Here is a 22884-nt window from a genome sequence, read left to right as displayed (position 1 = left end):
CTGCCACAACGCGATTTCCGTTCTCATCCTGCAGCAAAGTTCTTAACCCGAGGTACTATTTATGGGTTAGCGGAGTCTGTAACCTGAAGCGTCTGTAACCTGAGGTACCACTGTATAAACAAAAAAAGAAGAGGTGATCTCTAAAAATACAGATAAGTATCTGACTGTTCACTACAAAGCACCTTGGAGAATATAATTGTATACATGGGAATTTACGGGGGGGAAACCCACTCCCCAAAATCCTCTAGATTGTCACTGTTCTCTCCTCAGAACTTCTGACAGAGGCTCTTCACTGTCAGAGGGGATTTTGTTACATCAAGGCCCAAAACTTGTGTGGGGGGGTGTTATGTTTCTGGGGTCAGCATGCAAAAGCGATATTGCATAAGTCAGGAAGACCCCTGAAAATGCCCCCCAAGCAACCATCCCTACGTGTCCGAAGCCAGAGATCTTGAGAGCTTTATGCAACCTTTGTAGAGGCCAGTAAGCAAGGTGGACTTAGAAACCCTTTCTCCCACTGCCAAAGCGCCCCCCCAATTGCCTTCTGGGCTTTGGAGACTCTTGTGAGATCTCACACAGTCCCTTCCAAGAGGTTTTCCCATCTCTCACCCTCTTTCTATTTATTTATTAATTTGTTTAGACAAAGTGCTCCAGGCTGCGATCACACAAGTAAGTTGTGCGTTCTGGACCGACTAGCAAACAGGTCTCTGATTTTGCTATATTGCCACATAAGCTTCCCTGAGTAGCAGCAAAAAAAAGGGGGGGAGGGGATTTTGGAACTTCCATTCATGGTCAGTGGAGGTTTTGGGGGAGGAAAGGGAATCTGAGAAAGGGATTGAGGCTGAGGAAGATTTTAAGTGATGCCCGTGCATAATTCTGGTTTTATTCATAAAAGATGATGGTATTGTCTCTAGAAAACTCAAGTTGGAGGTTGGAGAGAGAACATCAAAACAGGAATATTGCGGGGGGGATTGCTGTTGTTTCCTAAATTATTTTCTTGCTTCTTCCCCCCCTTTGCACCACCTGCACTGACAGAAGTAGCCCATTCCCAAGGGAGAGAGAACAGGCAAGTTTGGGGACCGACAGGGGACCCAATCAATCAGTGTCATTCACAAAACTGGCGTGGGAAGGGAGAGTTGTATCATGATTGACACAAGGGGTGGCCAATCACCGTTCTGCAAATATGGTTTCTCCTGAAGTGCCTGTCAGCTCAGTCCTGAAGAGGCGACTGAATGTGCCATGATGGCAATGAATATGCGCTTGTCTTTCTGCACCTTCAGTCAAGAGAGTCTCAGGTTCGCTTTCCCGCTCACGTAAAAGTAGGGCTGGAGGGTCTCTCCTGAGAAGGAGGCTGCTGTATCTGCATGGAGAAGGGCTGCTGTATCTGCATCGTAAAAGGACACCCGTCCCCCTTCACAGTTCAGGGTCACTCGGATCCTCTTGGGCTCCTCACTTGGAACAGGGTCCTCATGGGGGGAGCATAACTTGTACCCACCATCCCACTTCCCCAAACCCCAGATTCCTTCCGTAGTATCAAAACCTAAATCACCCTTCCTCTTCACAGACTTTCTGGCCACACCCACCCCCCATCCCTCCTCTCTTCCCACAATGACCTCCCAGAAATGTCTGCCTGATGTGAAACCCTCACATCCCAGCACATCGCCATGTGTGTCAAATCTCTCAGGGTTGTTCGGCAGGCGTCTACGCACTTCTCCATCTCTCACACTCTTTCGATCCTCAGACAGGATGAGGTAAGGATTTGCTGTGTCTGGATCCAAAGTTACGTTTTCTGTGGGGGCAGATGAGGAAAGAGAAGATAAACGACGTCAATGGGGAAGCGGACTCTGTTTTAGGTACATGACAGAAATAGCATCCCCTCTGAAATGAACAGGGTCTCCATGGCTCTGCATTCAAGACAGGTTCTTAATGATTCTTGAAATATTTGCAGTTCTTTCAAGTGTTTGAAGTACTTAACACACATTCTCTACATAGAACCCTTGCAACTTCCCTGTAAGTTCCAAGGATGAAGAGTCTACCACCTTCTGAGGGACTCCCTTCCATGTTCTGCAGTGTGATGCAGGAGTCCCAGGCCGGCGTTTGGGCCTATGGTTTGTTTCCCCCAGGAAAACTATGAGCAGTTAGCCAAGAACAAACTTAATTTTATCTTGCAGTTTGGTTAGAGCAATGCAGAAAATTGATAGTTCTATTACATCGTTGATATGAATGGCTTTCTTCTCCTATGAATTGTGTTAATCGTTAATGCATTCACACACACACACACACACACACACACTTGTCACCTTCAATGCAAAGACCCCATCCTGGCTCCCCAGACCTGATTTGGCTATATAATTCATCTTTTTCTTCACTGTTCCTCACATTTATGGAAAAGGTGGGCAGTGGAAGCATCACGAGAAACCAATTAAAAAATTGGTCAGGCTGGTGGACATTAGAAAGAAGATCTACTCTGCAGTCCTCCCTACCCCTGCCACGTTACGGAAAGTAATCAAGTGATTTCTTTTTAAAAACACACTTTTGCACTTTGGAAATTATGTGGGATATTGGATGTTGCCAGTGCTGCTATTAGTTTTTTGTTTTGTTAAATGTAATGGGTTTTTCTAGTTTATTGTATTGATTAGCTTTTATGTATTTTACTCAGTGTTTTCTAAAAGAATCCCAGAATATGATTTTAAAGGTAAATAAGAGTTTCCTTTATGCTGCCATTTTTACATCTTTTCCAGCTCTTATGATTCCCTTTCTGTGATGTCCAGAATCAGGCCAGACTGGACTTCTATCTTCCCATTGAGCCTTTCCCCCCAGTCTGTGGTGTAATTCTGCCCTGCTCTTTTAGGTTTACTCAAGTTTCTCTTATTTTAGCAGAGAAGTCATGTCTCCCCTCCAATACAAAAGCTGAGGGAAGACCCCCATCTTGCAGGGAAGCCAGACCCCTGGAGTTCACACTCAGGCAGCCCCCACCTCCCTCCACTGACACCAGAACCCTTTTACCTTCCAGCCCCCAAAGGTTGTTGCAGCCATTTTCTGAGCTATTTGTGTTCATGCATTTCCCACTCTTACATAAAAGGGGTGTGGATCTGGTATGGCTCAAAGGGATATTTCCCCCTCATGTGCCAGGAGCATTTGGCTTCACACCACCCCTGTGTCTTATGGAGATTTGGCACAGAAAAGCCAGCCATCCTGGGCTGGGGGCTTCCTAAGAGTCTGCAGGATCAGGCCAAGAGCCCCTCTAGCCCAGCATGCTGCTCTCACGGAACAGATGCCTCTGGGAAATAAGGGGAAATAAGGCATGGAAGGAAGAGCTGCAGTGGCCTGGTCTTTTGAGAAGCGGATCCCATCTCTCCCAAATTAGTGTCTCTGCTTGACCTGGAAATGTACCTTTTCGCAGCTGAAGTCCATATTCCACAGTGTCTGGGAGAGAAAAGGGAACAGAGATTTAGCATCACACCATCATTCAGACCACAAACCTGGAATGAACAATATGAGCTCATGAGATTGTAGCCAGGTGTTGTGGACTACAAGTCCCATCCTCCCTAACCACTGGCCATGCCATCTGGAGATTATGGGAGTTGGCAGTTAAAACTACCTGAAATTCACCATACCAGCTATCCCTGCATAACCAGGGTAGGGGTGAAGGTTCAGGCCTGCCCAAATCTTGGGAGGAGGAGCAGGACCCCCAGAAGATCTCCCCATCAACAAGATCCAGACACCCCTGTTCGAGGACGGGAGGCCTCAATCCCAGTCCCCTCTGCTCCTGGCTGGCTTTTTGATGGCCCCCCTCCTTCCCTCCTTACATCAATCTCAGGGCCAAAGGACAGGAGAAATGCCCAAAAATGAGGTGTGTGAAAGCACCCAAAGCCTGGCTGAGAGATGGGAAGAGGTCAAGGACAACTTTTTACAGACACTCACCACTTGAGGGAGGCTTACATTCCTGAAGATTGTGCATAAAGGCAAATCGTGCAAAGTCAGAATGACCCCCGGAATCACCCCTGCCATCAGAGATCTCAAAACGGTCCCTTGAGATCTCACAGGAGCCTCTCAGAACCAAGTAAGGTCTTAAAAGCGATTTGCACGGTGGCCAAACCCTTCATGGCAAGAGCTTTCAAGCCCTTGACCTTGCTGACTGGAATCTGGGAGGCTCCCCCAAGATCTCGCAGGAGCTTCCAGAGCCCAGCAAGAAGGGTTGATCCTCCTCTTTCAATTGCCTAAATAAAATCAGTTGTGAGTCATCTACATAGCAAAGTGTGGCTTCTAGATATTGAAAGAGAATAAATAAATAAGCCTTCTATTTTCCAGGCATGGCTAATATTCCGTATGACCTGGAGCCTGTCATAAACACTTCTAAACATCCAGTACAAAGTACTTTCAGCCCTTCTTTAAGGTAAAGGTAAAGGGACCCCTGACCATTAGGTCCAGTCGTAGCCGACTCTGGGGTTGCAGTTCTCATCTCGCTTTATTGGCCGAGGGAGCCGGCGTACAGCAGTAAAGTAATGCTTTTCCCTGGCTTGGGCTTAGGATATTTCCTTTCCACCTTAAAAGGGAGCAGGCTTTGCGAGTCACAGAGTCTGCGTATTTCCTGTTCACAGGAAGTTTATGTTTTGTCTCTTGCTTTCGTTTCTCTCTCTGTGTCTGAGACACTGAAGCAGGCAGTCATGTTTTTTCTTTGTTCTGACCAACGCTGAATAAACGTGTAAATATGCTCTCCTGAGTACGTCTTTCGCTGTGTGAACTCTGCTGATAGAGCGTGCAAGAGCTCTGGAATGTGGGAAACTATTTCTGGGGCTCGTGTCACTAATTGCTGATACTGTATCTACGGGAGATCGATGGATCGTCCGGAGGCGACGTGGAGTCATGATGGGCTTTATCTCCCTGGCAGTATCCCAACAGTCATGTGGCCAGAATGACTAAGCCACTTCTGGCGAACCAGAGCAGCACACGGAAACGCCGTTTACCTTCCCACCGGAGCGGTTCCTATTTATCTACTTGCACTTTGACATGCTTTTGAACTGCTAGGTTGGCAGGAGCAGGGACTGAGCAACGGGAGCTCACCCCATTGCGGGGATTTGAACCTTCTGATCAGCAAGCCCTAGGCTCTGTGGTTTAACCCACAGCGCCACCCGCGTCCCCTTCAGCCCTTCTTTACTACCTCTGAATTTCTTCATGACTCCCTTTACCATCCCCTTTCAATTGCCTAAGGAAAATCAGTTGTGAGTCATCTACATAGGAAAGTGTGACTTCTAGATATTGAAAAGAATAAATAAATAAACATTCCATTTTCCTAGCACTGCTAATGAGCTGGAACCGTTCATGAACAATTTTAAATATCCAGTACAAAATATTTTCAACCCATCTTTACTACCTCTGAATTTCTTCATGACTCCCTCCAGGAAGGGATTTATATCTCCGAAGTCCCAGATCTTCCACTTCAGGACAGGCGGAAAAGCCACAGGAGGATCCTCTAAGTTCTCCTTCTCCTGAGACCTGGGAGGAGAAGAACAAAGTCAGGCCTCCATCCTTCCAATGCAAGGAGCTTTCTGACAAGGCAGGGGTCTCATCCTGATGATAAAGGCATGATGGATATATCATGAAGACTTGGGAGCAGAGTTCTTCCAATGGCAAAAAGGAGCATCTAGCTGACGTGTGGATCTAGAAAGCATCTAAGAAGTTGAAGAAAAACCAAAATACACCTGCTTTTGAATTTTGAATGAAATGTATGAATAGGAGATTGAAGATAAAGAAGCTGATATATACCCATTATTATTTTTTTAAGAAAAGTGAACCATACTGGGTCCTTATGCAGAGATTTTAGGACTACACCAGTTTTAGTGAAGCATTTCAAGTGATTAATGAGGAAAACAAAATAGATCTGGTATGTGCATTTCTGAAATATAAGGAAGTTCAGAATGCTTTAGAATGGCTTTTGCAATTAACATTATAAATGTATTTTAGCACAGTGGTTATATTTTAAAAATGGAGAAAATATTAGAAATTAAACCAGTATTTTCTAAACATGCAAGATTTTCAAAATTCTTGAATTTTTGAACATGTTGTAGGTGTTTGGGGGAGAAGGCTCTCAGCGGCTACTCTTCACGATGGCTGAGTCAAAGGCAGTGGTGCCTCTGAACTCCAGTTGCTGAAACCACCGGAGGAGAGTGTCCTCTGGGGCTCAGATCCTGCCCACTGGTTTCCCACTGGCATCTGGTTAGTCACTGTGAAAACAGGATGCTGGACTAGATGGACCACTGGCCTGATCCAGCAGGGCCCTTTCTCACCTTCTTATGGCTGAGGAAGAACCTGCAGGAGCCTGACATACACTGAATATTTAAGGGTAAGTTATAGTGAAGATATTTACAAGCCCCTTTGTGATGTCCCCCCTTTTTGTACCAATTGCAGAGTAAATGAATCCATCACAGAGAAGGGCCTTCAGATATATGCAATGGGAATGGCTTCCTGTCTGTGATTGTAGCAACAAACTACCACAAAAATGTGTCTCTACTTTTGTCTGTGATTTTGTGAAATGGACGGTGGAGTCCTAAGCTATCTCTGAAAGGAGGAACTGGAGAGTGAGTTTCTCACTTGTTAAACAGGAACTTTCCCGATACAGTGGTACCTCGGGTTAAGTACTTAATTCGTTCTGGAGGTCCATCCTTAACCTGAAACTGTTCTTAACCTGAAGCACCACTTTAGCTAATGGGGCCTCCTGCTGCAGCTGCGCCACCAGAGCCCAATTTCTGTTCTCATCCTGAAGCAAAGTTCTTAACCTGAGGTACTATTTCTGAGTTAGCGGAGTCTGTAACCTGAAGCGTATGTAACCTGAAGTGCATGTAACCCGAGGTACCACTGTACATTATCTTAAAGCAGTAGATTTCCATCACTTACCTCTGCAAGAAGCTTCTGATATCCTGGAAGGAAGGAAAGAAAAAGATATCCGTGGAGCCATTTCTGCAGAGAGCCCTGCAGTCAGTTATAAATACTAAGCAGCTGAAGCAGAGAGAGGTTAGCCAAGCACAAAACAAAAGACCCCCAATAAAATACACAGTGCCATATAATTTTGGAATAACTATCAGATGGCAAAAGTCAGCCATTCCAGTGATGACTAATAAAAGGTCCCTTTCTTCTCTTTTGACCAAGTCACCCAAACACCTGAGAGATTCAGTCCCACCTCCCTGATCTGCCATTTTGCCTGCAGCGCATGCTGGTTCCGTGTTCACATGCAACTAATCGGTTCACTGCTATGTACATCCCACACTCAATCATATCCTATTAACCACCCTGAGACTTGTGGGTATTGGGTGGTACACAAACTTATTTTAATAATAATGATGATAATAATAATAATAATAATAATAATAATAATAGGTCACCCCCTCTCTGGCTGGACCCAAGACAGCATCTGAATGAAAAGATGTTGCAGTGCCAATCTGGAATGCCTGTGTTGGTTGTTTTCAACTAGCTTTTACTCAGGCACACTGAAATTAATGAACCTAAGATAGTCTACTCTGAGTAAAGGTTAATTGAATACAGAACTCTATTGGCTTGTGGGCTTCCCAGAGACCTCTGGTTGGCCAATGCAAGAACAGGAAGCAGGACGGAAAGGACCTGTGGTTTGATGTAGTAAAAATATTGGGGGGTGGGCAGGTAAGCTCCGCCCCACATAATCAATCACAAGATGCAGTACACACACCCCATTTCAAAACAAATGCCCATTATTGGTGGCGGGGGGGGGGCTGGCCCCCTCAAATATTTTATTGGGCAGTCTAAGGGACCTTGGCCCCTCGGAGTTAGCTGCTATGTCATGTACTGCTTGTTCCTCTGACAACAGTATTTTTATGTGGGGAAGGACTAAGAAATGCCTATAGTCTGAAGCATCACACTCCACCCTCTCACATCAGGATGAGGCCTGACCTGCAGGAGTTCACTTGCTGGTTCCCGAAGCTTCTCCTCCATCTCCCGGATGAGGCTGTCAAAAGAGGAGAGTTCCCTGGAGAGTCTGGCCAGGTGCTCCTCCCTTTTGGCTGCAATCTCCTTCTCCACTTCTGCCATCTGGGCCAGAAGAAGCTTCTCTTGTTCTTCCAGAAACTGGTGCAGTCGCCTGAACTCAGCCACCATCTTTTCCCTCTCTGCACCTGTTTGTTTCTGCAGCAAAGAGGTTGAAAGAAGAGAACAGTGGGCCAAGATCAGGCATCTAGTCTGCTCTTGAAGGATGAAGAGGCCAGTTATGCAAATTCAACTAGAGGGCACTTCTGACATATTCAGCAGAGAAAGAGCTTCGTAAAAACTTACAACCCCACCCCCTCCTTTAAATGGTCTTTCAGGCTCTGTGGGAGATCAGACCATTCAAAAATAAACCTCTTTCTGTATTTCATATTTATTTTCCCAGATTTTGATTTTGTTTGCTTCTGCACCAGCAAAAAGAGAAAGAGGAGGAGAAAACCAGGCCAATATTAGGCATAATGCTGCAGGATGAAGAGACCAGTTATTAGAATTCACTTGGAAGGGCATGTCTGCCATTTTAGAGAGATCACTCCAGCAGGAAAAGAGTTTCGTAAAAATTTACAAGCCCACCCCCACCTTCAAATGGTCTTTCATGCCCTGTGGGTGATCAGACTGTTCAAAAATACTGTAAACCTCTTTCTGTATTCCATCTTCATTTTTTCCCAGGTATTATACTACAGTATTGCCTCCGGGTTGCGGATGGGATCCATTCCGGAGCTCCAGTCGGATCTCGAAGTTTCAGCAACTGGAGGTACCTGTTCTGCGCATGTGCGTGATAGACCGCTTCTGCGCATGCGCGCAGTGAAACCCAGAAAAATACTTCTGGGTTTGCCATGTTCGCATCCTGAAGTTTACATAACCAGGGGGTTGTGTAACGCGAGGTACTACTGCATAACATTTTTCACCTTAAATAAAAATAATGCTTACAAGCAGGTCTTGGCTTTCCTTTTCTGTCCCCGCTTTAAATTCCAGAATTTTCTCTCTCTCCTTCTTCACATTGTCTAGGCAGCTGCTTATCTGTCCCTGAAAAGAAAAGAAAAGAAAATCAAACTTTGGTTGTTTTTTTCTTCGTTGGAGTTTTAGTATTCATAATAACAGGAAAGTTGAATCATCTGCTTGCTCCCTGCCCCAAAGACGGTGGTCTTTGCCTTCGTCATCCAGGGAGCCTGTGGTGCAGTGGGTCAGTGGGTCTGGCTGTTAACCAGAAGGTTGGTGGTTCAAGCCCAACCAGGGATGGCTGTGGGCAGAATTCCTGCATTGCAGGGGGTTGGACTAGATGGCCCTCAGGGTCCCTTCCAACTCCACCATTCTGTGATCCTGCCACCTCCATTGCTCCTCCCTCCAGCCCTTTCCTAAGGGAGCTGCTTCCAGAGAATGAACTGGGGGTCAGTTTCTCCTGCAGGGGGACATTGGGGGCACTGTAATCCCTCAAATGGAAAAAAATAAATGTTTATTGAACAGAGTTTCCGAAGTTTACTGACAAGAGACTCTTTGTCTGCCGGAGGGGAGAATATATTAAAACATTTTCTTGCAAAACCCCCTTTTCTGTAGATATTTCAGCCTCCTCAAACCCAAAGGAAATCCAGAGAGATTTCTTACCTTGTACTCCTCGAAAGCCTCCTCCAGAAGAATCGCCTCGTGGCTTTTGTGCTCCTTGGATGCAATACACACGACGCAGATGGGGCTTTCGTCCTCCTTGCAAAAGAGCTTCAGGGGCTCCTGGTGCTTCTCACAAATCTTCCCCTTTCCTTCAGCCCCCTTTTCCCCATGAAGACGGGGTTTCCCGGCTGTAAGTTTTTCCACAACATTTGCCAGCGGCCGATTGGGGATGAGGTTCCTGTGCTGAATGATTTCCCTGCACTGAGGGCAGGAAGCCTCTCCCTCGGATTCCCCCCAGCACCGGATCAGGCAGGACCGGCAGAAGTTGTGCCCGCACTCCGGGATGATCACTGGATCCCTGAAATACTCCAGGCAGATGGGGCAAGTGGCTTCCTCGCGGAGATCCTGCACGGAACCCCCAGAAGCAGCCATGGCTGCTGCCTCGCCAGGAAGAGGGAACTGGTTTCGTTTTCTCTCTTTTGCGTCTGCAAATGGGCGTGTTTCCTTTCCAGGAAATCCAGGTGCTATAGCTCGAGATCACTGCTGCCCGAAGAGATGGGTTAAATGGGAGACAGAGTCTTCCCGCCATGGGAATTTATATTTTTTAAAAGGAAGGGTATAATTCCTGGCTGCCGATTTAAGGAGCCGTTTTCCAAGGAGAGGTGGAGGAAGCGAGTTTTTTTTTATGAGCTTCATGTCAGCCTCACTCATTCGAAAGACAGTGAATGAATCTGAATCTGAAGCCCCTCCCACCCTTAGTAGCAACCCATGCGCAAAAAGCAGGAAAGTCCAGCAGGAACAGAATTTACACTGATCTCTAAACAGACAGGAGAGAAGTGCCGGTGGTGGGTGGGGTGGAATCCAGGACTCCTGAGTTCTCTGGAGGCCAAGAGGGAAGCTGGACATCTCTTCCAACATTTATTGCGCACAGGCAACCAACTCCTTTTGCTTTACGAATGAATGTCGCTTTCGCAGGGGAGGTTTGGGCGTGAGAGAATTCAGGGCCGACGGCTTACGTGGCTGGAGCTAATGGCAACACGAGTGAAGGGTGCGACGTGGCACAAAGTCCCGGCCCCACGCCCTGCCCGATCCTGCCTCCAGGTCAAGTCACTAGTCCTCGGTGAGGATACCAAGCGGAGTCGAGGCACCGCCGCCCCCTAGCGACCGGGTATGGAAACGCGGAGAGTGTGTGTCAAGCTGCACCTCTTCCCCGCTCCATGGAGAGGTTTCAGCTCTGAAGTTGTTGCTTTCGGAGCCCCTTTCCCGCTGTAAGACACAAAAGTTCAGACTCCAAGGAGCATCGCAGCCGGAGCCCAACCCTCCCCTGTGATGCACATTCCCACGGGACCATTGGACACCCATCCACAGCCCCTGAGAACATGGGATGGAGGCTGGGGGGTTTCGGAAGAGATTAAGAAAACAATCTGCCTTCACTTCCTCTTCCCATTTGAGGAGTGGAACTCTGTCAGAAATGTTTCTGCTATGCGCCCCCCTCCTTGGCCCTGTTCCCGGTTCTTCAGTTGTCTGGCTGCCATGGCAGATAAGGCTGAGTCTCACTCGCCCAAAGGACTTGGAATGCATGCAGAAGTTGCGGAGACAAACATCAGAAAACAGTTTAATAAATCTCCCGCCACCCCTCTCCAAGGAGCCCCTGCAGTTCAATAAAAGCCTCCAGAATTCTCTCTTCAATCCCATTTTCATTAACATTTATTCTGGCAAAAGCGGGTAGTATTTCAAGTCCTGCTCAGAACAGACTCATTGAAGTCAATAAGCACGACTAACATTGGCTTATTCATTTAAATGGGCTTACTCTGAGTAGGACATACTTGAAACCAACCCAGAGGGTGTATAGGATTGCTAGCCATCCTAGCCCAGACGTTTCTCCCATGCATTTCAGCAGAATCCACCAGAATTCTCTCATCTCCACCTTACAAGTTTTGCTCCAGGAAACCTGCTGAATGGGGGAACTTGGTTCTCAAAAGCCCCTTTTTCTCACAACCCAGCTGATGACACAGGCACCCTCCTAAATTCCCTGGAGGAAGTGTCATGGGAAATGGATATTATACTGTTGAGTCTGAAACAACATAGGAGCAACAAGAAGTACAATCTTTAATAGAATCAAACACATTAGCGCATGAAACATATCCCCAAATTCTTACAGGACCATTACACAAAAGGATAAGAAGAGGGGATCTCTAAAAATACAGGTAAGTATCTGACTGTTCGCTACAAAGCACCTTGGAGAAAATAATTGTATACAGTGGTACCTCGGGTTACAGACGCTTCAGGTTACAGACGCTTCAGGTTACAGACTCTGCTAACCCAAAAATATTACCTCGGGTTAAAAACTTTGCTTCAGGATGAGAACAGAAATCGTGCAACTGCAGTGGGAGGCCCCATTAGCTAAAGTGGTACCTCAGGTTAAGAATGGACCTCCAGAACATATTAAGTTCTTAACCCGAGGTACCACTGTACATGGGAATTCCCCCCCCCCATGCGAAATCCTCTAGATTGTCATTGTTCTTTCCTCAGAACTTCTGACAGAGGCTCTTCACTGTCAGAGGGGATTTTGTTGCATTGAGGCCTGAAACCTATGTGGGGGTTACATTCCTGGAGTCAGCATGCAAAGGCAGTATTGCACAAGTCAGGAAGACCCTCAAAAATGCCCCCCACGCAATTAGCGTGGTGTAGTGGTTAAGAGTGGTGGACTCATAATCTGGTGAACCGGGTTCGCGTCTCCGCTCCTCCACATGCAGCTGCTGGGTGATCTTGGGCCAGTCACACTTCTCTGAAGTCTCTCAGCCCCACTCACCTCACACAAGTGTTTGTTGTGGGGGAGGAAGGGAACAGGAGAATGTTAGCCGCTTTGAGACTCCTTAAAGGGAGAGATGGGCAGGATATCAAGTCCAAACCCCTCTTCTTCATCATCCCTACTTGTTCGAAGCCAGAGATCTTCAGAGCTTTATGTAACCTTTCTAGAGGCCGGGAAGCAAGGTGGACTTAGAAACTCTTCCCCCCACTGCCAATGCCCCCCCCATTGCTTTCTGGGCTCTGGAGTCTCTTGTGAGATCTCACACAGTCCCTTCCAAGAGCTTTTCCCGGACTCACCCAGTGGCGTAGCGTGGGTTGTCAGCACCCGGGGCAAGGCAAGTAATTTGCGCCCCCTAACCCGTGGATTTGCGCCCCCTAACCCTAACCCCCAGATGTTGCGCCCGGTGCGGCCGGCCCCCCCTGCACCCCCCACACTACGCCACTGGACTCACCCTCTATTTACTAATTTGTGTTTTGACAAAGGGCTTCAGGCTGTGATCATGCAAGTTAAGTTGTGCTGAGTTTTGGACCGACTGCACCCAACTAGCAAACAGGTCTCTTTGGATATGGAGATTTTGCTGAATTGCCACATAAGCTTCCCTGAGGAGTAGCAAAAAAAGGGATTTTTGAACTTCCATCTCCCTGGCCAGTGGAGATCTTGGGGGAGGAAAAGGGAATCTGAGAGCAGGATTGAGGCTGAGGAAGGTTTTAAGTGATGCCAGTGCATAATTCTGATTTTATTTAGCAAAGATGATGGTATTATCTCTAGAAATCTTAAGTCAGAATTGGAGGTTGGAGAAAGAACTACATTGAAACAGGAATGTGTGTGGGGTTGCTGCTGTTTCCTAAATCATTTTCTTGCTTCTTACCCCCTTTTCCAACTCCTGCACCGAAAGAAGTACTCGATTCCCAACGGAGAGAAAACCGGCAAGTTTGGAGACTGACAGGGGACCCAGTCAATCAGTGTCATTTACAAAGTTGGCTCAAGAAGGGAGAGTTGCATCATGATTGACACAAGGGATGGCCAATCACCGTTCAGCAAATATGGTTTCTCCTTAAGTGCCTGTCAGCTCAGTCCTGAAGAGGATACTGAATGTGCCATGATGACAATGAATATACACTTGTCTGTCTGCACCTTCACTCAAGAGAGTCTCAGGTTCCCTTTCTTGCTCACGAAAAAGTAGGGCTGGAGGGTCTCTCCTGAGAAGGGGGCTGCTGTATCTGCATGGAGAAGGGCTGCTGTATTAGCATCGTAAAAGGACATCCGTCCCCCTTCACAGTTCAGGGTCACTCGGATCCTCTCGGGCTCCTCACTTGGAACAGGGGCCTTACGGGGGGAGCAGAACTTGATCTCACCATCCGACTTCCCCAAACCCCAGATCCCTTCCGTAGTATTAAAATACAAAACGCCCTTCCTCTTCACAGACTTTCTGGCAACCCCCACCCCCCATGTCTCCTCTCTTCCCACAATGACCTCCCAGAAATGTCTGCCTGATGTGAAACCCTCACACCCCAGAACACAGCAACATGTGTCAAATCTCTTAGGGTTGTCTGGCAGGTCTTGACGCACTCCTCCCTCTCTCACACTCTTTCGATCCTCAGACAGGATGAGGAGGGGATGTGCTGTGTCTGGATCCAAAGTTACGTTTTCTGTTGGGGCAGATGAGGAAAGAGAAGAGAAACGACGTCAACGGGGAAGCTGACTTTTCTTTAGGCACATGACAGAAATAGCATCCCCTCTGAAATGAACAGGGACTCCATGACTCTGCATTCGAGACAGGGATGTGTATCAAGTTCTTAATGACTCTTGAAATATTTGCAGTTCTTTCAAGTACTTAACACACATTCTCTACATAGAACCCTTGCAACTTCCCTGTAAGTTAAGTCAATCTTAACTATGCCCATTTTTCAGATGGGAGGACTGAGGCTGAGAGACAGTGGCTTGTCTAAGGCCACCCCACCCCCACAGTTCATGGCAGAAGGGTCCTCTAGTGTAACCCACTGCAATACAGGAATCCCAATTAAAATATTCATGACAGCCCCCCCCCAACCTCTGCTTATAAACCTCCAAGGAAGGAGAGTCCACCACCTTACTACTCTCCGCTCCATGTTCTGCAGTGTGATGCAGGAGTCCCTGGGAGGTGTTTGGGCCTATGGTTTGTTTTTCCCAGGCAAACTATGAGCAATCAGCCAAGAACAAATTTGATTATACCTTGCAGTTTGGTTTGAGCGATGCAGAAAATTTATAGTTCTATTACATCGTTGACATGAATGGCTTTCTTTTCCTATGAATTGTGTTAATCGTTAATGCATTTATTGTTGCAATCCTAAGATAAAGGGTCACACACACACACAAAACCACAAAAAAAATTATCACCTTCAATGCAAAGACCCCATCCTGGTTCCCCAGACCTGATTGGCTATATGATTCATCTTTTTCTTCAATGTTCCTCACATTTATGGAAAAGGTGGGCAGTGGAAGCATAATGAGAAGCCCATTTAGAAATTAGTCAGGCTGGTGGACATTAGGAAGAAGATCTGCTCCGCAGTCCTCTCACCACGTTATGGAAAGTTAGTCAAGCGCTTTCTTTTTAAAGACACACATTTGTACAGTGGCCTTTGGAAATTAAGTGGGATATTGGATGTTGCGAGTGCTGCTATTAGTTAAAAAAAAATTGTAAAATGTAAAGGGTTTTACTAATTTATTGTTGTATTGATTAGCCTTTATGTATTTTACTTACTGCTGTTTTCTAAAAGAATCCCAGAATATAATTTTAAAGATAAGTAGGAGTTTCCTTTATGCTGCCATCTGCTGCACCTTTTCCAGCTCTTATGAATCCCTTTTTGTGGTGTCCAGGATCAGGCCAGACTGGACTTCTGTCTTCCCATTGGGCTTTTTTCCCTGGTCTGTGGTGCAATTCTGTCCTGCTCTTTTAAGTTTACTCAAGTTTCTCTAGTTTAAGCAGTGACGTCATGTCTCCCCTCCAACAGAAAAGCTGAGGGAAGACCCCCAATCTTGCTGGGAAGCCGGACCCCTGGAGTTCACACTCAGGGAGCCCCCAGCTCCCTCCACAGACATCAGAACCCATTCACCTTCTAGCCCCCAAAGGTTGTTGCAGCCATTTTCTGAGCTATTTGTGTTCATGCATTTCCCACTCTTACATAAAAGGGGTGGGGACCCTGTATGGCTCAAAGGGATATTTCCCCCCCTTTGGCTTCACACCACCCCTGTGTCTTATGGAGATTGGGCACAGAAAAGCCAGCCATCCTGGGCTGGGGGCTTCCTAAGAGTCTGCAGGATCAGGCCAAGAGCCCCTCTAGCCCAGCAGGCTGCTCTCACTCATCATATGCCTCTGGGAAATAAGGGGAAATAAGGCATGGCGGAAGAGCTGCAGTGGCCTGGTCTTTTGAGAAGCAGATCCCATCTCTCCCGAATTTTGCCTTGGAAAATGGCTGGGGAAACCCAGCCAGATGGGCAGGGTATAAATAATAATATTTATTATTATTATTATTATTATTATTATTATTATTATTATTATTATTAAATGTACCTTTTTGAAGCTGAAGTCCATATTCCACAGTGTCTGGAAGAGAAAAGGGAACAGAGATTTAGCATCACACCATCAAAGAAAGAACAATATGAGCTCATGAGATTGTAGCCAGGTGTTGTGGACTACAAGTCCCATCATCCCTAACCACTGGCCACACCAGCTGGAGTGATTCCAGAGACCAGCAAGAAGGGTTTATCGTCCTCTTTCAATTGCATAAGTAAAATCAGTTGTGAATCATCTACATATTAAAGTGTGACTTCTAGATATTGAAAAAATATAAACAAAAAAACCATTTTCCTTGCATGGCTAATATTCCGTATGATCTGGAGCCTGTCATGAACACTTCTAAACAGCCAGTATAAAATACTTTCAGCCCTTCTTTACTAACCTCTGCACTGCTGCATGACTCCCTCCAGGAAGGGATTAATATCACAGAAGTCCCAGATCCTCCACTTCAGGGCAGGAGGAAAAGCCACAGGAGGATCCTCTAAGTTCTCCTTCTCCTGAGACCTGGGAGGAGGAGAGCAAAGTCAAGACAACATCCTTCCAATGCAAGGAGCTTTCTGACAAGGCAGGGGTCTCATCCTGATGATAAAGGCATGATGGATATATCATGAAGACTTGGGAGCAGGATTTTCCTATGGCAAAAAGGAGCATCTAGATGATGTGTGGATGTAGAAAGCATCTAAGAAGTTGAAGAAAAACCAACACACACCCGCTTCCAAAATATGCTGAAGGAAATATAGGAATTTGAGACCACATATATCAGCTTCTTTACCTTCAAATTATTTTTTTTAGGAAAGTGAGCAACACTGGGTCCTTACGTGGAGATTTTAGGACTACACCAGTTTTAGTGAAGCATTTCAAGTGATTAATGAGCAAAACATATTGATCTGGTATGTGCATTTCTGAAAAATAAGGAAATTCAGGATCCTTTAGAATGGTTTTTGCAATTAACATTATAAAATATAGCACAGTAACTATACTTTAAAAATAGGGAAAATATAAAAAATATTTGAAAGTAATATCCATAAAATATTAGAAAGTCTTAAGTTGTCTGGAGGACAAGACTCTCAGCGGCTGCTATTTGCGACAGCTGCGTCAAAGGCAGTGGTGCCTCTGAACCACAGGAGGGGAGTGTCCTCTGGGGCTCAGATCCTGCTCGCCATGGGTTTCCCACTGGCATCTGGTTAATCATTGTGAAAACAGGATGGTGGACTAGATGGGCCACTGGCCTGATCCAGCAGGGCCCTTTCTCACATTCTTATGTCTGAGGAAGAACCTGCAGGAGCCTGAAATACGCTGGATATTTAAAGGTAAGTTATAGTGAAGATATTTACAAGCCCCTTTGGGATGTCCCCCCTTTTTGTACCAATTGCAGAGTAAATGAATCCATCACAGATCACAGAGAAGAGCCTTCAGTTATATGCAATGGGAATGGCTTCCTGACTGTGAGTTTAGATGGGACCAATAGCCACCACAAAAATGTGTCCCTATTTTTGTCTGCCATTTTGTGAAATGGACGATGGAGTCCTACATTATCTCTGGAAGGAGGAAGTGGAGAGTGAGTTTCTCACCTGTTAATCAGGAAAATTCATAGCATCAGAATAAGGCGGGGGTCTCCCATCACTTACCTCTGCAAGAAGCTTCCGATATCCTGGATGGAAAGAAAGAAAGAAAGAAAGAAAGAAAGAAAGAAAGAAAGAAAGGAAGGAAGGAAGGAAGGAAGGAAGGGAGGGAGGGAGGATGTCAGTGGAGTCAGTTCTACTGTTGTTGTTTTTATCAATTTTGTATACAACCCTGTACCCGCACGTCTCTGGGTGGTTCACGAGATAAAATCACAGTATAAAAATATATAATTCATAATAAAAATAAAAACAAGAGCAACCAAATAATCCAAACCCCATGTACTACCACCAAGCTATGTACCCAATCCATCAGAGGAAGCGTAACCCTATCAAAAGCAGCCCATCTCCCACCCATCCAGTTTGGGGTCCTTCCACCAATAGCTCCTCAGTCTTATCTGGATTGAGCTGCAGTTTGTTGGCTCTCATCCAGTCCGTTATGGAGACAAGACAACGGTCCAGCACTTCCACTGCCTCACCTGAAGGTGTAAAGGAGAGTCACCAGCATATTGCTGACAATGGGCTCCAAACCTCTGCATGACTCCAATCAGTTATCAATACTAAGCAGCTGAGTTCCCCTTGCAGGGAAACAGAGGGGGGCAGAGTGCTGCTGGTTCTTTAGGCTTCCAGCCACCTCTGGTTGGCCAATGCAAGAACACGATGCTAAAGTGAAGAAGCCTGTGGCTTGATCAAGCAACACCCCTTTTGTGACCCCAGGCCTTTCACCCTTCATGTACCAATTGTGTTTTTTTACAGCAGCTTCTTTGCGGGGGATTGGGTGGGGGCTAAGATATGTTATCCTCCTGCCTGTAGTCTGAAGCAGCACACTCCACCCTCTCGCATCAGGATGAGGCCTCACCTGCAGGAGTTCACTCGCTGGTTCCTGAAGCTTCTCCTCCATCTCCTGGATGAGGCTGTCAAGAGAGGAGAGTTCCCTGGAGAGTCTGGCCAGGTGTTCCTCCCTTTTGGCTGCAATCTCCTTCTCCACTTCTGCCATCTGGGCCAGAAGAAGCTTCTCTTGTTCTTCCAGAAACTGGTGCAGTCGCCTGAACTCAGCCACCATCTTTTCCCTCTCTGCACCTGTTTGTTTCTGCAGCAAAGAGGTTGAAAGAAGAGAACAGTGGGCCAATATCAGGCATCTAGTCTGCTCTTGCAGGATGAAGAGGCCAGTTGTCCCAATTCCTTTTGAAGGCCACTTCTGAACTTTTAGAGAGATTACGCCTATATTCAGCAGGGAAAGAGCTTCCAACCCCCTCCTTTAAATGGTCTTCCATGTCTGTGGGAGATATGGCTGTTCAAAAATAAACCACTTTCTGTATTCCATATTCCTCCCCCCCCCCCAGATATTGATTCTAGACCACGGGTGTCAAACACAAGGTCTGCAGGCCGAATCCGGCCCGCCAGATCTCGTCATGTGGCCTGTGTAGCCGCCAGCCCGGCTTGCCCGCTTCCCCCTGCGAGGCGGTGCGCTGCGGGCGATGGAGAAAGCGAAGGCGCTCCCTTCCCGCGCCGTTACTCGGCCGGCCTGAGAGAAAATTTCTGAGGCGGCGGCGGCCTTCGTCCAGGGTCAGGGGGCCATGGCGGGACTTTGCCCTCCCGGCGGCCTGGAGCATCTGGAACTGGGACGGCTGAGGGACCCACCGGGCAGCAGCGGTGGCGTCGGCGCTTCTTCTCCTTCACCTCCTCCTTCGTCTTGCTCGTCGCCGCTGCCGCTCTCGTCTTGCTCGAGGCAGGCCTGGAGCCGGGACAACCCGGGCTTCGAGCCCGAGGAGGAGGCGGGTGAAGCGGCCAGGGCGGCTGGCGGGAGCGCGGCGGCGGGGCCCGTGCTGCAGATGGGCGTGGTGGAGTGGGGCCCTCGGAGCCCGACACCTGGGAGGGCCCGATTAGAGCGGGAGGCAGCGGAGGCGCAGGCGGCGTGGCGAAAAGGAGGAAGGCGGAGGGGAAGGCGAAGGCCAGCAGCCTTGCTCCGCCGGAGGCGCCCTGACGCCGATGCCGCGTTTCCCTCACGAGGAGACGGGCGAGGAGGTCGCCGAGCGGCCGCCGCTGTCACCTCGCCAGGGCCAATGGGATGGCGCACCACCTGAAAAAAGTTTGGGAACCACTGTTCTAGACTATAGCATTTTTCATCTTAAAGTAGTAACAACAGTGCTTACAAGCAGGTCTTGGCTTTCCTTTTCTGTGTTTGCTTTAAATACGAGAATTTTCTCTCTCTCCTTCCTCACATTGTCTAGGCAGCTGCTGATCTGATCCTGAAAAGAAAACAAAATCCAAATTGGGCTGCATTACACATTAAAAGGCAGGCTGAATCCTGTGTTTGCTCCCTGCCCCACATCCCTGGGTCTTTTGCAGAGGCTCCCCTTTTTCATCCCAGAGGAGGCAGAAATGGACCTGCCCTATATCAGAGCTGAGAAACATGGGGGTTTTGCTATTTGTCCCCCACACTCAACACACCTCCAACAACCCCCCTCCTTTTTAATAAATTAATCCTAGATGTTGTAATCTTTCCTCCCAAGGGAGTTACTGCAGCCTGCATTCAGGGGTCACTGGGGGCACTTTACTCCCTCAAAAAGAAAAAGAAATATTTATCGTATAAAGTTTCAGAAGTTTAGTTTTATCAGGCTGCACAAGATCTCTTGCTGGAGGATTCCTTTTGGGTGGCAAGTAGAGAGAATACATTACATCATCATCATCATTATTGCAAACCCCTCTTGTCTGCAGCTCTTCCACCCCCAAGAAAGACCCACTGCGTTTTCCCACCTTGTACTCCTGGGACGCCTCCTCCAGAGGAATCACCTCGTGGCTTTTGTGCTCCTTGGATCTGTCGCACACCACACAGATGGGGCTTTCATCCTCCTTGCAGAACAGCTTCAGGGGCTCCTGGTGCTTCTCGCAGACCCTTCCTTTTCCTTCTCCCTCCTTTCCCTCTCCCCCCCCCCCCAGATGGCTGAATTTCTTGGCTATTTCTACAAAATTTGCCAGCTGCAGGTTTCTCCTGATGCTGCCTTGCTCCACTGTTCTCCTGCACTGAGGGCAGGAAGCCTCTCCCTGGGATTTCCCCCAATACTGGATCAGGCAGGATCGGCAGAAGTTGTGCCCGCACTCCGGGATGATCACTGGATCCGTGAAATAATCCAGGCAAATGGAGCAAGTGGCTTCCTCGCTGAGATCCCGGACGGGACCACCAGAAGCAGCCATGGCTGCTGCCTCGCCAGGAAGAGGGAACTGGTTTCGTTTTCTCTCTTTTGCGTCTGTAATGGGCGTGTTCCCTTTCCAGGAAATTGAGATGCGATTACTCAGGGTCTCTGCTGCCTTGGAGTTGGGTGGAGCTCCATATATACATAATTAAATGCTCATCCATGGTGGCTGCTCGTTTTAAGGAACCATTTCCCTCCGAGAGGTGGTGAAGTTTGTTGTTGTTGTTTACTATCTGCATGTCAGCCTCAGGCTACTTTGCAAGCTAATGAATGAATTTCCGCCTCGCCCCCCCCCCCCGTCTTGCTCCATTGATATCTTCTTTCTAGTTAGCAGCCCCCACATACAGAGGAGAAACAGCCCAGCCCTCCATCCCGGTGCCAGTTTTCAGCGAGTCGTTTTGACAAAATCGCCAGCATCTGATAATGTGCAATAATAACCTCTGGAACGAACTCTGCAAACGGCCTTTGCAAACAGCTCAGCTAATGGTATCCAGATATTTGCCAATCACACCGCAGGGCACCTATTAGCAGAAGATGCTTTCAATTAGCCCCATTTTCTCAATGAATGCAGCCCTTTGTCAGTGAAATATCACTTTAGTCAGAGAGAACATGAACCAAACAAGTTCCTCTTTTGGGAAAGCTGCCTGGGGGAGGGACAAGAGGCGGGCTTCCTCTCCTGACTGACCTAACAGAAAGCCAATGAAAATGTGGCCACCTCGCCTGCCACTCAAGTTCATGCAGAGAAGCAGGAGTCAAACTAGGGACTCCTCTGATTCACAGCTCAATATTTTGCCTTGAAAGGTCAGGAAAAACTGGCAGCAGGCCACAGCAGAGAAAATACCCTCTTTGCAGCTACCACCCAAGTTCCTGTTATATATTTAAAGTATGTTACCCTGCTGTTTCGGCTTTCGGCTTAATCTGAAACAGCAGGATAACATACTTTAAATATAGGCAGTGGAGGACAGAGGTGCCTGGCGTTCTCTGGCCCATGTGGTCACGAAGAGTCGGACACGACTAAACGACTAAACAACAACAACAACAATCCTGCTGTTACGTACTGAAGTTCTCACCCTGGGCCAGCAGGGGGATACTGTAGATAGTTATGCAAATGAAGGATCGAAAGTGACGTTCAGTGATTGGATAGTTTGTATGCAAATGAAGGATCGAAAGTGACGTTCAGTGATTGGATAGTTTTAGAAAGTTGCTACAGTTACATTGTTCTGGAGCTCTATATAATCAGGCTGACTGAGCTCCTCAGTCAGTTCTGTTCCAGCTTACAAATAAAGAGCTGCTTTGGAAGAATCGCTGTGTCGTCTGATATGTTCGCCCACAACTTAACACCTGCAACTTTCCAGGTACTGTAGTTTATATACATCAAAAACAGTGACACTTGAACCGAACCACCTTTGATTAGTTTATCCATGCCTTTTCTTCCCTGCACATGTCGCAGGTGAGTGAAAAATGAATTGGAGTCTGCAGTCGTGGTGTAACTCCCCCCCTTACATCTGTTTTCAAATGGACACACTGTTGGGTAACGCAAAATCAATTTGCAGTGAGCTTTTATTGTTGGAATGATACCAGTTTATTGCTTGAGGTTCCTTTAGAAGTGATGCAGAAAATAGATGTTGCATCTTTTATAATGATATCTATTGTACTGTTGCTATAAATTGCTTTCTTTTATTACAGATAGTTTGATGTAAGATCTAGGAAGTGTCACTCCCACCAGTAACCTTAAATGCAAGAGTCCATCCTGGCTCCCTGCATCAGATCAACTATATGACTTGTCTTTCTCTAGACCACAAGACTCTTAATTTCAGAGTTGTGGGTTCATGCGCCACGTTGGGTGAAAGATTCTTGCGTTGCACAGGGTTGTTTGATGACCCTCACTCTCCCTTACAACTTCTACAAGTCTATGATTCTATGTTTCTCCTAAAACTGTGCCTCCATTAGACCCTGACATTTACCTTTTTGCAGCTTTAGTCCAGATTCCACAGCGTCTGGAGAGAAAAAAGGGAAGAGAGATTTAGCATCACACCATCATTCAGACGCGGGTGGCGCTGTGGGTAAAAGCCTCAGCGCCTAGGACTTGCCGATCGA

General features: G+C 47.1%; 2 protein-coding genes across 2 annotated transcripts; both read right to left on the bottom strand.

Annotated features, from left to right (window-relative positions):
• Positions 1–6: 6 nt before the first annotated feature.
• LOC128409067 (E3 ubiquitin-protein ligase TRIM7-like) lies at positions 7–10761 on the bottom strand. The gene is made up of 7 exons (XM_053379270.1): positions 9607–10761; positions 8935–9030; positions 7918–8148; positions 6892–6914; positions 5372–5493; positions 3391–3423; positions 7–1786 (listed from the first exon to the last, which is right to left on the bottom strand). Exons 1-7 carry the CDS (start codon positions 10036–10038, stop codon positions 1278–1280), a joined length of 1446 nt encoding a protein of 481 aa, XP_053235245.1. The 5' UTR covers positions 10039–10761; the 3' UTR covers positions 7–1277.
• Positions 10762–11698: 937 nt separating this feature from the next.
• On the bottom strand, positions 11699–20958 carry LOC128409060 (zinc finger protein RFP-like). Its single transcript, XM_053379261.1, has 7 exons — positions 20351–20958; positions 19747–19842; positions 18453–18683; positions 17603–17625; positions 16357–16478; positions 15969–16001; positions 11699–14067 (listed from the first exon to the last, which is right to left on the bottom strand). The coding sequence occupies exons 1-7, from the start codon at positions 20786–20788 to the stop codon at positions 13559–13561; spliced, it is 1452 nt and encodes a 483-aa protein (XP_053235236.1). The 5' UTR covers positions 20789–20958; the 3' UTR covers positions 11699–13558.
• Between the last annotated feature and the right edge of the window lie 1926 nt (positions 20959–22884).

Source organism: Podarcis raffonei, chromosome 2 (genome assembly GCF_027172205.1).
Source record: "Podarcis raffonei isolate rPodRaf1 chromosome 2, rPodRaf1.pri, whole genome shotgun sequence".
NCBI lineage: Eukaryota > Metazoa > Chordata > Lepidosauria > Squamata > Lacertidae > Podarcis > Podarcis raffonei.
The sequence above is the reverse complement of the archived record's forward strand: the minus strand, read 5'-3'. Positions and strand labels throughout refer to the sequence as shown.

Excerpts from the sequence above, each read along its gene's own strand:
- LOC128409067 (XM_053379270.1), bottom strand. The coding sequence starts at position 10,038 with ATGGCTGCTTCTGGGGGTTCCGTGCAGGATCTCCGCGAGGAAGCCACT. Across the intron at positions 8,149-8,934 it reads AGGAAAGCCAAGACCTGCTT|AAACAAACAGGTGCAGAGAG; the intron begins GTAAGCATTATT and ends TCTTTGCTGCAG. Across the intron at positions 1,787-3,390 it reads TGGACTTCAGCTGCGAAAAG|AAAACGTAACTTTGGATCCA; the intron begins GTACATTTCCAG and ends CTGCCCCCACAG.
- LOC128409060 (XM_053379261.1), bottom strand. The coding sequence starts at position 20,788 with ATGGCTGCTTCTGGTGGTCCCGTCCGGGATCTCAGCGAGGAAGCCACT. Across the intron at positions 19,843-20,350 it reads AGGCGTCCCAGGAGTACAAG|GATCAGATCAGCAGCTGCCT; the intron begins GTGGGAAAACGC and ends TTTTCTTTTCAG. Across the intron at positions 14,068-15,968 it reads TGGACTTCAGCTTCAAAAAG|AAAACGTAACTTTGGATCCA; the intron begins GTACATTTAATA and ends CTGCCCCAACAG.